Source organism: Ziziphus jujuba, chromosome 3 (assembly GCF_031755915.1).
Source record: "Ziziphus jujuba cultivar Dongzao chromosome 3, ASM3175591v1".
Taxonomy (NCBI): domain Eukaryota; kingdom Viridiplantae; phylum Streptophyta; class Magnoliopsida; order Rosales; family Rhamnaceae; genus Ziziphus; species Ziziphus jujuba.
In genome coordinates, this window is record NC_083381.1 from 14,573,503 (window position 1) to 14,586,653 (window position 13,151).

General features: G+C 31.0%; 1 protein-coding gene across 5 annotated transcripts; it reads left to right on the plus strand.

Moving 5' to 3' along the window:
* The first annotated feature begins 2,651 nt into the window (after nt 1-2,651).
* On the plus strand, nt 2,652-10,664 carry LOC107422303 (uncharacterized). Of its 5 annotated transcripts, none has more exons than XR_007241949.2 (5): nt 2,652-3,012; nt 3,358-4,326; nt 8,204-9,323; nt 9,556-10,119; nt 10,202-10,664. XR_007241949.2 is itself a non-coding variant. In XM_048477177.2 (5 exons), the coding sequence occupies exons 3-5, from the start codon at nt 4,231-4,233 to the stop codon at nt 10,041-10,043; spliced, it is 1,704 nt and encodes a 567-aa protein (XP_048333134.2). In that variant the 5' UTR covers nt 2,652-3,012; nt 3,358-3,683; nt 4,103-4,230; the 3' UTR covers nt 10,044-10,664. The 5 variants fall into 5 exon arrangements, 3 of the variants coding, with proteins under 3 accessions (XP_048333134.2, XP_060671590.1, XP_048333135.2); XR_007241951.2 differs by having other exon boundaries at nt 10,233-10,664; XM_048477177.2 differs by having other exon boundaries at nt 3,358-3,683; nt 4,103-4,326; nt 9,556-10,664.
* Nucleotides 10,665-13,151: the final 2,487 nt, after the last annotated feature.

Genomic DNA, 13,151 nt, shown 5'->3' on the forward strand with positions numbered 1-13,151 from the left:
ACTTCAGTACCAGGCTTTCAGAATTATACCATTGAAATCAGTCTCCACCACCCCCTTCAGTAAAACCACAATCTATCAGAAATCTGCATCCTTCATAAATAGCCATCAATTCCATAGCTAGTGGCGAAAATTGTTAACAATGGTGAGAAAACTTCATATAAGTATTTTGGTAAGCCATTTACCACCCATGGCCCCAAAATGGATCAAAATTCCTCCTCATAAAACCCAATCAATTAGGCAGCCAAATACAAAATCCCCACCAGAATCTTATATACCCACTCATAAAGCAACAACAGTCTGACCATTTTGAGCATCCTGTCTTAGTTAAATTTCCATTTGGATGCAAATTTTAGCATGTGGGTAAGAAAGTCATGTGGGTATCCAAAAGATTAAGTGTTTCCAATAGGGGCCAAGAAAATTGGCAATGCGAAATGTGTTTTGGTTCAATATATCATCACCGTCTTTGGCAGTGCATGAGATCAAGACCCTTTTAGCAAGGCAATGTGTCTAGGAAGCATTGTGTCTCTCACATGGATATTGGTCAAACATAATTCATGGTGATTGACAAGGTGACACGTGTATGGACAGATTGAAAGTGTGGCTGGCTAGGGTGATGCCACGTGGAATTGCAATACTAGTTGGATGGCAAAGGAACCAACCCACATGTTCTTAGGCAAATGGCTTCTGAGACTGAAACTCCATTTTTTTCAGCCACAAATTTTTATCCTACCTCACACGCTATTCGTAGCGCGTGATGTTCAATTTGGACACCTTGGACTCTTCAAAAAAACAAAAAAGTGTGCCTTTTTTGTGTGATCCATGACAAATATTCTTTTGCATGAAAAAGGAGTCAATTTCATTCTTCATAATCAATTTAGACACCAATAACTGAATTAGATTCTTCTTAAGGAATTTATTTTATAAGAATAATTTTAGATAATTTTTTTTTCCAAATTGTTTAATTAGAGCTTGTATAATTTTTGGTAGAATTTCAATGTAATTAGAAATTATGTGTGTTAAAAATAAAATAAAATTTGTTATAGAAAAGTAGTCAAAAACCAACTTTAAATTGGGGAAAAATTTTTGTTTACATTAGTTTCCTAGCAAAAATTATCCAAACATTTAAGAAAGGTTTTTTTTATATTTTATTTTTAAAAAATGTCATATTCCCTCCATAGGCCTACTAAATATATTTTATTTTTATCTACAAAATATAAAAATATTTTAGTACAACCATTTAGTTGTTGTAAAAATATAAACTTATATTCTCTTTGGGATTGTTTGTTAGGTTTATTCATCCACACAAAAAGTCAGGTATTGGTTGATTCTTTAAAATTTTCTTATCATGGGCATAAAAACTTATTAGACAAAACAAATAATACAAAAATTGTATAATCCATATTTGATCATTAATTAGTATTAATATTATCATACCATAAAAAAACATATCCCAATGAGATTTACAAAATTAGAGATTTTAGTGAGCCATAATATCAAATAATAATTATCATCAGCTATTTTTCAAAATCATAATAACAAAATTAGAAATTGATTAATAACATGTTGGATACCTCTAAGCTTATCCAAATAAAAAGTTTTACATCCTCAAGGATTCTCTTCCAAGTACCTCTATAAATAGACATGGTCAAAGATATCACATAGCTTGAAGTTTAGCTTTTTTCTAAAACCCTCTTGTTATCATTCTTCAAAAACACCTTTTTCCACCACTTCTTTTTTTTTTTTTTTTTTTTGGGTTGATTGTTCACATCAAATAATTTAAAGAAACAGATATTTATATTTTTATTTTCCAAAACATAATTTTCCTTCAAAGAGACCATAATAGAGATGTGTAAAAAAAGAAGCCGTTTCCTTATGGAGCGTCCACATACTCAGAAGAGAGTACCCAAACAAAACAGTTCCTCAGAGCGTGCGACTTGAAGATTTTACACACAACCTCTCTCTCTCTCCTCGAAGTTTCTCTGTCTCAAAATCCCTTTCTCTCCATCTCTCTCCCTCTCACAATTTTACAGAGGAGGTTTTCTCCACCTTACAAGGACCCCAATACCCTTCTCTAATTTTTTTTTGCCCTTTCTTTTTTTTGTTTCCTCAATTATATTTTGGACCATTAAGTTTAGTGTTTTTCACTTTACACTTCAATTTTTCAAAATTTTTTACATTTCATATTACAATATTATGTATATCCATAGAATTTATGAACATCCATAGGATTAAACTGAACTATTTAAAAATAGTTTAAGCAAATTCTACATCTCATAAAGAGCCTACATTCTATTATAACATTTTTATTGCAACTCATATTATCCATTACTTTAATGAAACACATTTAATTCTTTTTTTACATGATTTTTTTGTTTTATTGAGAAAATTTTCATTCTCAACAAAATTTAGACGCTTTTGTATAAAAATAGTTTTAGAATCATTACAAGGCATATAACATGCACATGTGACTTATTGTTTAATATGATAATTTAGAGTATAATGTGAAAATTTTTAGAATTTAGTTATAAAATGAAAAACATATATAATTTAGGATGTAAAGTGCAATTTAAATTTAAATATATTTTTAAATATTTTCAGCGTATAACTTCCGAAGAGAAAATATAAATACCCACTAGAAAAGCGAAGAGACAAGCCCTTCTCTCCTTTTCCCAAAATACCATAACAAAAAAACGCGAACTGAGAGAGAGAGAGAGAGAGAGAGAGAGAGAGAACTCAGAGAGAGAGAACACCAACAAAAACGAAGAAGCCTCAGTAGAAAGAAAAAAAAAAAAAAAAATAGAAACTCAGAAGAAACAGAGCAGAGAGACAAAGGAAAAAAAAAAAAAATTTAGAAAACCCAAGAAGACTTACTGATAAAAATCATATTTTCCTGCTAAATTTTTTTCCCAAATTTTTTTTTTTGGGTTCTTTCTTTGTCTCTCTGGAGGAAGATAGAAAAGAGAAAAGAGAGATCTCTTGTCCTTCTACAATGCCCACTTTGTAGCGGACAAGGTAATCTCTAAAACCCATTACACAATTCCATCACTATCTCTCTCTTTCTGTCTATTACCAATTTTCCGATAATTTTGTATTTCACAGATTTCCCATTCACGCTTTGAATCCAAAATTTCTTTTTTTTTAAGAAATTTTTTTTGCCCCTTTTGATCGATACCTTAATGAGTTTCATACATACCCATCAGAGAATATAAATTAAAAAAAAAATGAAAAAATTGGAAGATTTTTTTATAATTATTTTTAGCTATTATTATTATTTTTATTTTTTTTGAGAAATGGGATTAGGGTTTTGGGAAGTGGGTATGTTCTCAGCTTGTTTTTTGCGTTTGTGTGATTGTCTAGGGTTTCTTCGGATCGTAACTGGGTACTACTCGAATTTACCGATTTTGGACTTATTAGGGTTTGATCAGAACAGAGATTGAGGAACTGAGTGTGGTTGGGATCGACACAGAGTTGTGCATAGAATGGGCTTGGGCTCCGATCTTTTATGGAGTTGGAATTGTGGATTTGACAGTGCTGTGATTAAGCTTTTAAACTCTGAGATTGCATAGATTGATGGATAACATTTGTTGGTATGAGGATGGAAGAAGATTGCACGTATTAAATTGTCTAGAAGAGTGATCAAAGTTGTGAAGAATCTCTATTTTTGAGAAATTGAGGTTCTTTTGGTGAGTTTTTGTATTTTGTGCATTTGATCTTCACCAGGGAATGAATTTGGTAATTGGTTTTGGTTTTATGGAGGAGGTGATGATACTGTTTTGGACCAGAAGGCAACACAAAGGATCAGATTGTGGTGGACTAAACCGTTTGGATTAACTTAGTTTGAGCAAACTCGTTGAACAAATAGTTATTTAAGTTATTTTCCTTTTTCTGGGTTAAGTTTTGTTGGATTTATTCAGTTTAGTGTTACATCTGATTGACTTTTCGATTTGCCACGGCTTAATTCTTGAAGTGAATTTTGTAGTATCTGCTACCCATTTGCACAGTTTTGGTTAAGGGGACTAGGTTTTAGCTAACTCTGGAATTTGTATTTCTTGGAGTGACTGAGAAGCTCATGGAGGAATATTGATGCTGGAAATCAATGCAGGGACATGGTGTATGGACAGGAGCTTAGTTTTTGGTTCGTTCCCTTTCCGGAACAGTGCTACTGGAGAGCAATATTAGCATTTTCTTCTGTGGGAGGCACTTGTCTTGTGTGTTGTGGGATTTTGTGCAATGTCGCGCTGCTTTCCATTTCCGCCACCAGGGTATGAAAGGAAGGCTAGGACTGATGATGTGGACTTGACTGATGATGTGGACTTACTTAAAAAGGTTAAAAATCTACTTTCTTGAGTGATGTTTTATTATGGTGCAACATTAGTTGCTGACTCAAGGATACATTTTGGTTGTCAACTTTCATAGAACATCCAACATGTTCTCCATAATATTACTTTGTTTTTCTTTTTGATTAAAACTTTCAGTTAGTGTTATATTTTAAATATGATGCCTTGTCTGTAGTTAAATATTGTTATTTAATTAATTGATTTGAAGTAGATATATAGGTGCTAGTGGAGATAATCGAATTATGGAAGACTGAACTAGCAGGGTGTTGCTTTTTTACTTTCCTTATTTATAAATGGCCTATTTTATGAATACTAGATTGACGGGCAGTTGAGTCAATCATTCCTCAATAAGTGTTTGAGATTATCTCAAATTTGTGAAGAGGTGTTGTGAATATGATATAATGCTTCCTCTTTGGAAATTCTTGGTGTTCACTTAGGTGTATTATAACTGGATGTCAAATAATCCCTTAGTTGTTTGCTTTATTCCATGATTTGTAGCCAATATGTTTTTTGGAGGCGTATATTTTTGGAATTTTGTTATAGAGGAATCTAAACTGTATATATTCCATCTTTTTACATTAGAGGAGAAACTGGTATTATAAAGGCTTCTAAGCTTCATCTGGTATTTGGCAACAAATTCAATGTTATTTGTTGTTTCTTATAATTCACGTTTGATGGCTGCCATGTTTTTTTTGAGTTGGCTATACTTTGGTGCTTGTAGTGGCTTATTACCTAGCATTTATATTTTCTAGTATTATGGTCGTTTGTGTGCCATCATGGATAGTGAGATGCTTTCCCATATGTTAAGAATTTGTTACTTGGTTGCATATTTTGACTAAGCCTCTTTTGGCAGTGACTTAGAAATACTGATACAAATACTTGGTTGATTACTCTTGCTTCCCTTAGATATCAATGAGGTGACCTGCACGTTACTTCAGAAATATCCCTTTCCTTTTGATGTTGGATTGTCAATTCTTGATACTCGGCAACAGTGGTGATGAGTGTTGTCCCTGTTGTTGTGGATACTAATTTTGTCAAAGTTTACCTCCTGCCTTCATCCAATAATTTCTTTTTGGTACAGTTACCATTATTATCATTCTTGATATTTTAAATTAGTTTGTGTGATAATAAAAAATGTTAGTTTAAAGTTAAATTTAGCTATTTGAAGTCCCAAGACATTTTTTTGTCTTTTTAATTGGTAAAAATACCCATTCTTGACTTTTTTGCATTTATCTGTTTGCCTTTTACAATCATTTTATGTTCTGTTTCTAGGCTTGAACAATGCATATGATGTGAAAAAAACTCAACATGTTGAGTCCCTGGAATATTGACTTTTGCAAATGGCTTGATTTGTGTGATTGAGGATGAGAGTATACTAAACTAAACATGGCAAGAGTGAAATTGTCAAAGTTTAGCGATTCTTAATTAAAACAAATGAAATAGTATTTTGGTATAAATTCTTCACCAAATCATAAGCTTCTTTTTGCTAGATGCTTATGTAAGCTGTAAATGTGAATCAGGTGAGATACAGTGGCTGAATTTGTTTTTGAAATATAAGTGGCATATTGAAGAGGTTTCCTTAATCAATTAAGGAGTAACTTTATTAGAAACCAGGTTTTGCCATGCTACCCAAGAAAATATATATTATGATTTGAGATATTTAGGAGGTGGAATCTATGTGAAATGGTCTGATTCCAAAGAAATTATTATTTGATCATCAAGGTTTGACAAGCTTGAACGAATTTTATTTTATGTTCTAACAAATTAATCACAAAAGCCTTGTTTAATTTTTTTCCCTCCAAAGAATATATCCTGAAAAATTGGTGGTTGATTTCATGTGAAGTTCTGTTATTGTGATTTTGACAATGGCACCATGATATTGAGGAGGCTTAGGGAGGAACAGAGGGCTGTCTTGTTGATACAGGAGATATATAAAAGTGGATATGAACTATAAAGTGGATATCCAAAAGGAAATGGCCAAATTTAAGAAAAAGAAGTGAGATAATTGTAGCTTGTATAATTGGATTCTTTTGTATATTGTACAAGAATTTGATGACTCTTTCAATTAGCTAGACATTTGTTTTATGAATTTTATTAAATCATGTACCTTGTATTAGTTATGGAAAATCGAAAGGCAGTATATTACTCAAAAGTGATTTAACTATCTAGTTATTCTTATCTTTATTTCAAGAAAACATTTCTAGAGGTCCTTTGTAATTATAATTATGTACAGCTCAATAAGATAAATGGCTGTATCATCTTTATTTCAAGAAAACATTTCTAGAGGTCCTTTGTAATTATAATTATGTAGAGCTCAATAAGATAAATGGCTGGGAATTGAATGGCTTTTTGTAAACTTGTTAATGCTATATAGGTGATATATTGTTCCTCATGGGCTTATCTGTGAGAGGTTCCTTAACTTATTTGGAAGCTTGAATTTGTTGAAGGTTGGCAGGTTGAAAAAGGAAAATTCAATTATCTTTTAAAAAATTGTTTAAGATGTTAGTCTTCTGCTTCTTAGGATCTCTTGATGATCAAATAATAATTTCTTTTTGGTTGTATTTGAAGTACTTATTTCTCAACTTAAAGTAGATGGTGCTGAATTTTTGGGTCCATAGTATTTCATTGTACTTTCTTGTCTGAAGGCAAAGAAAGACCTGGAATTGTTCATATTAGCTATTTGAAAGCTATTCCATCTTGCTCTGAAGGGTCTTATGGGCCTCAACATTTCATTTTAAAAATACCTGTTTAGAGGGTAACTTTGACTGGATGAATGCATTGGGAACATTTCTCTTTTCTTCATTGCCAGAAACTTTTTGAAACCTTTGTTTAAATATCTGTTGTTGTTTATTGGGTTTTGTATACATACCTGCATACTTGAGTTGTACCCCTTTTGTCTCTTTATTTCCTGTTTACTCTTTTCATTTGACTTTCTAAACAACTTTTACAAATAAATAATGGGTAGTAAGCTTTGATGCAGTCCTAAGTTGATATATACATATATACGATTTAGAAGGTATCTTAGGTCTATGTTGAAATTAATGTTGGTAACAAATAGATAGATGCAAATCAGACTTTAATATATCTTATTTATTATGAGCTATGCTCTAGGAAACAAAGTGATTTTTCTTTATCTGTTTGTGTTTGGATTCCTTTGGCCCTTATGTTTACTTCATGTTATTGTTGAGCATTTAGTTTTGTAAGTAGTGTCATGTGTTCTTGGATGTATTTGAAAAGTTTAACCTTTTATTTTATTTTTATTTTATTTTTTTTCATGGCTTGAAGATCAAATTAAAGTTCTTATATTTCTGTTTTCGAATTTTGTTAGTCTGAAATGCTTCATTTCAATTTCTCCACAAGGTAGGTTGGAGCAGGTTATACGTATAAAGTTTATTTGTGAAATCACATCTCGATTAGGTTAGTTGTATGGGATGGAAAGTAGTCATGATTCCTGTCAAAGTGTAGTTTTACCTTGTTCTACACTCTCTCTATAGGTTTTCAATTTATGTTCTAGAAACTTTTTGGCATAAGTAATAGTGATGACTTCAATTATACAAAACATGCTTACTCCAATATTAATGACATTGGGAGTTTTTATCCACCTCGATTAGATATGTCTCCTTTTGTTTGGCAATTTCTTCTTTACTATTTCTTTGTACGTTTGATTTGTATGAGGTGCACTTGATATCTATGTAGTATGAAACTTAGTGTAATATTTGTACCCTCAATATATATAAGGAAATGTCATGGTTTTATTTCCAGAAAAGTTATTCTAATTTGTAATATCTTGAGCTTTAGTTTTTCATTCTCTAGTTTTATTCTTTTTGTTATATTCAACTTTATTATTAATTCATTATGTTTTACAGGAGAAACACAGAGAAAAGAAGCATAAAAAGGAGAAAAAGGATAAAGAGAAGAGAGAAGGTAAAGAAAAAAGAGAGAAAGATAGAAGTGATGAAAAACATCGAGAAAAGAAAGAGAAAAAGGAAAAACAGAAGGATAAAAAGAAGGATAAGGAGAAGGACAAGGAGAAGGACAGGGATAAATCAAAAGATAGAAGTGGTACCTTGGATGAGAAGATACTTTCAGGGCAAGCTGAGTCTCGTGGTGGAGAGAAACTTGTACAGAAAGAGGGAAAAGATAAAGATAAAGGCAATAGTGTTGACAAGAGATTTCCTGGGCAATTTGCTGGTTATAAGGCAGAGAAGCCCAGTCAAAAAAGTTACTTGGATGAGGGGAATAAGGATTCTAAATTGGTGCAGGAGTTGGGTAGGAGGATTAAAGATGAAGCCAAAGGAATTGGAAACCAGTTTGAGAATTTTTCTAGTTCAGACCCAAAAAATGATGAAGGGATGGTCAGATTGGTGGCCAAGGGTACTGGCTCTTTGGCTGAAGTTAAGGAAAAAAACAAGGACAGGAGAGTCGAAGATAAAACAATGGTGGATGGGCAAAGAATCAGGGATGAAGCAAAAGTTAGTGGAAATGCAATGGTTCAGAACGCTGCTGGCAATATTCCGGCAAACTTTGGAGCAATGCCCAAACTATTGGATAAGAATGTTGATAGGAAAATGGAAGGACAAGAAAAGGCAAAAGATAAACGAGGTGAAGATAAACGAGGGGATAAAAGGAAGGACAAAGAGAAAGAAAAGAAAAGCCAAAAGAAGGATAAAAACAGGGATAAAGAGAAGAAAAAGGAGGAGAAAGCGAAAGAGAAGATTCAAATTAAGAATGCAGAGAAAATTCAACTTCAGAACACGGAGAAAATTCAACTTCAGAACACACAGAAAATTCCACTTCAGAACATTGAGAAAATTCAATCAAAGAACATAGAGCCAGATAACTTGAGAGAAAGCAACAAAGATGACCTCGTTGGTTTTAATTCAATCAAAACCTCCCAACTTTCCAAGGACAGCAACAAAATTGCTGCTGCTGCTGAGGGAAATCTTAAGAAACGGAAGGACTTGGAGACAAATGGTGTTCTGCACGGTGAGTTCTTATGTATGAAAAGTAGAATGACCATCACAGATCAAACAAATCTTTCTATATATGGTTTTTTACTTTTAGCGGTTTTCATTATCTATCAAGACTTCTGGTGGTTTTACTTTTATTCCAGATCTCTTAATGCATCATTCCCAAATCAAATGTGTCAACAGGTTTGAACTTTGTAGTTTTAATTTCTAGCCAAGTAATAATGCTTTCTTTTTTAACTTTGTTACAGCCAATGACATTAAGCCCAGTAAGTTGCCAAGACCTACATCTTCCTCTCAGCCTTCTGTGGAAAATGGAAGGATACTCGATCCTTCCCAAAATTCCATCCTTCACCCATCAGATAGGCAGGGAGCAGCCCATAATGTTAAGATTGATAATAAGGAACACAAGATGAATGGCATAATAGATACTCGACCATCATTGGTCTCTCCCATGAAGCATACCTCTGCCACAGCACAAGCTGATCCCATTGCTGAAGCATCTTCAAGACCACCCCATCCAGATTCCAAATATCTAAATGTCATTTACTCTGTACCGAAAATGGAGGAATGGTCTGATTTTGATGACCAAGAATGGATGATTTGCAGCAATGACTCCCAGCTGAAGAAGCCCAAGGTGGAATCTTCATCAGTTGAGGAAGCACCGCAGGTTTGGGCAGAAGCTCTGCAGATGGAATCAGCTGATATTTGTGCTCTGCCATATGTTATTCCTTATTGATTGATTATTAAAATGGGCATGCTTCACCCTCCTAATTCATCCAATCCGGCCAACCCTCCATCAGGACCACTTAAAGGTACAACAGGTATCTGGCCCTTGAGATGGATTTTCTGATTTTTTTTCTTGCTGGATCCTATTGTTATTGTGCTTTGTGGCAGTGAGTGTAAATTATTGATACACACCTCACAGCATGCTTCAGCATATCACTGGGCGCTCATACTTGATGCTCAAAGTTGGAGGGTCGTTTCCCGGAGTGGCATTAAAACCACTAATTCATTGGACAAGGTAATTTTCATAAAGGCGACGACCAAGTGGAAGTTGCTTTAGGAAGAGGAGAGAGATGTATAAGCTTTGTGCAATTTCATATTTCATTTTCGTAAAAGCTGAGAAGCTTTTTCTAATTGAGAATGTAAGAGAAACCAGATGTGGTCTTTCCAACTCCACCACAATTTTGATTTGTAACATAGAACTCTTATTTACAAGAAATGTAAGATAGAGGGAAAAAGAAGAAAAAGTAGTTGCATTCATTTATTCACCTCATCTGTAATTTTGTTGATAATTCCATTATATATTCTCTATAGTGTTGAGTGATCTTTTACAAGAAGCTTCAATTTTCTCTAAGCCTATTGCTTACCATTCTACTACTTTTTCTTTAATGGACATTTTACTGCTTGTTTGGGATACTGATTTGTACTGGATTATCTTAAGTTTGGTACAACAAATGTTTAAATTAGTCTAGTCTAATCCAATGGAGTCTGACATCTGAAACGGTTCTTTATGTTATTGTTCTCGGAGAGCTTATTTTGTGAAAAGGGGAAGAAGATATAAGCTGGGGGAATAGGGGTTGCGAAGTAGATAAATGGATTTTTAGTTCATTGGCTAGAAAGCTTTTCTGAAAATTGAGCTTTATCATTATATTATGAGTCAATTTATATATGAAAATTTTAAAAAGGTTTTCAAAAGTGGAACATAAATAATGGGATGTTTCTATAAGTTCTGAAAATAAGGTAGATGTGAAAAACTTGTAAAATATAGGGGTGCTAATGTAATTTTACTTTTTCTTGTGCGGGGATACTTTTTTTTTTTTTTAAATTCATTTATTTATTTATTTATGTTTTCCTTGAAAAAAAGAGTACTCAATCTTAAGTAATTTATTTTTACATTTGTGATGGACATCTTCATTATTCAATAATTTGGAGTCATTCCCGAGACTGAAGGCTTGGATTAGAGAACAATTTTGCAGTTTTTTTATTGTCAAAAAAATAGGGTAAAACATATTGATCCCACATAATTTTAGTACAGACTCTAAATAAAAAATAAGAAAAAAAAGGAGAAAATTCAAAAGTCTCTACTACACCGACATCAACCTATTTGGTTAAAGGCAATATAAATGAATCTTCTAAACGTGGTTCTCATTCTGTCAAAACACATAGCTTTCCAAATTCCAAATTTAGAATAATAATTATAGCTTTCTAAATCACAAAACTACTTTAAAGTAGTCCTTTAAAAAAAAAAAAATATTTGGTCAACAATTCCAAAGTATAACGTGTGAGTAATTTCACTAATACATATATATATATATATATATATATATATATAGAGAGAGAGAGAGAGAGAGAGTTAGATTTATATAAGAACAATTTGATAGTTTTAATATTAGATTTTTTTTATTATTTTTTAAATTATATCAATAATTAGAATTTAAAATTTAATTAGTGGTCAAGTATAAATTTAGTAACATATTAAAAATCTATTTAGAAAAAATAAACTTTATTATAATTCAGTGAAAAATAAATATATTTTTAAATTTTCGTTTTTGATGTGATTCAAAAACCGAAAAAAAATTTTGATAGCAAAATTATTAGAACAACCTGATGTGACCCTACTCCCATATATATGTATATATATATATATATGTTAATGCTATATACCCTTTTACCCTTTTTGCCCTGCTAGCTTGATCATCTTAGACAAATCTCTTTTTTATGTTTTTTTCAATTAAAAGTTATATTCGTTCAACGTTCAGAATTTCGGTATAGGTGAAAATATCGAACGTTTAAAATATAGAAATTTTCATAAAAATATTAGAAAATATCGAATATCGATAAAAATTCACAAAAAATAATGGAAATTTATTTTAAAAAATGAAAATTTTTGTTAAAACTTTAGTATTAACTTATTTAAAATAATCAATTATCAAATTGATTATAAAATTTGCAAAAATATTGAATATATATTATATTTTTCTTAATCAATTTAATTTATAGTAAGTGGTAATTATCATAAATAAACTATTATTGATGAAAATATGCAAAAAAAAAAGTATATATTTGATAAATTGTTTATTAATTAAGATAAAACAATTACAGTTATATTATGTTTCATAAATATTATCTCAATACTCATAGAACTCTTAGATAATTGAAAATTATTAGTAATTTTTTCGTTCTTTTTTTAAGATGTGAAATATAAAAAGTAATTATTAAAATATGTATCTCTTTAATAATTTTTTATATAATTACTAAAATGTCAACTATAAAGATCTTATATTAAATATAATTGTTCTTGATGTTTCATATAATATACTCTATCATCTTTTTTATTTTTATTCGCTTAATGTTAGTAATTTAAATACTATTAATATTAATTCTGCATAATATTGTATTTTCATGTTAATATTTTATGTTATTATTTTTTATTTTTATATAATCAATTATGAATTTGTACTTATCGGATTCTAATAAATCTATCTTATACAAAATCTAAAACAAGTATATATATATATATATATATTATCAATGAATAGAACTTATTAAGGTTATTGAATTTAATTCAATTTGTTTTATTTAAATCATTAAATACTTAAAAAAATAAAAATAAAAAAAACTATCACTAAAGTTAATTTGGTAAAATAATGTACTAAACATCGATACTATTTTTGAATTTTTATAACATAGAAATTTTGATGAAATTTTACAAATTTCGATGGATATTATAGAAATTTTATCCGTTTCTATTTAAAATCTAAATTTTATTTCAACTTCTTAAAAAAATAAAAATTTAAAAAAAACAAAATTGGATATTGAAAACCTTCCGTTCTACCTCTTT

Bases quoted from the DNA above. Each gene is read 5' to 3' on its own strand.
- LOC107422303 (XM_060815607.1), top strand. From the start codon at position 4,231: ATGTCGCGCTGCTTTCCATTTCCGCCACCAGGGTATGAAAGGAAGGCT. The intron at 4,327-8,203 runs GTTAAAAATCTA...TATGTTTTACAG, and splicing joins ATGTGGACTTACTTAAAAAG to GAGAAACACAGAGAAAAGAA. The intron at 9,324-9,555 runs GTGAGTTCTTAT...ACTTTGTTACAG, and splicing joins GACAAATGGTGTTCTGCACG to CCAATGACATTAAGCCCAGT.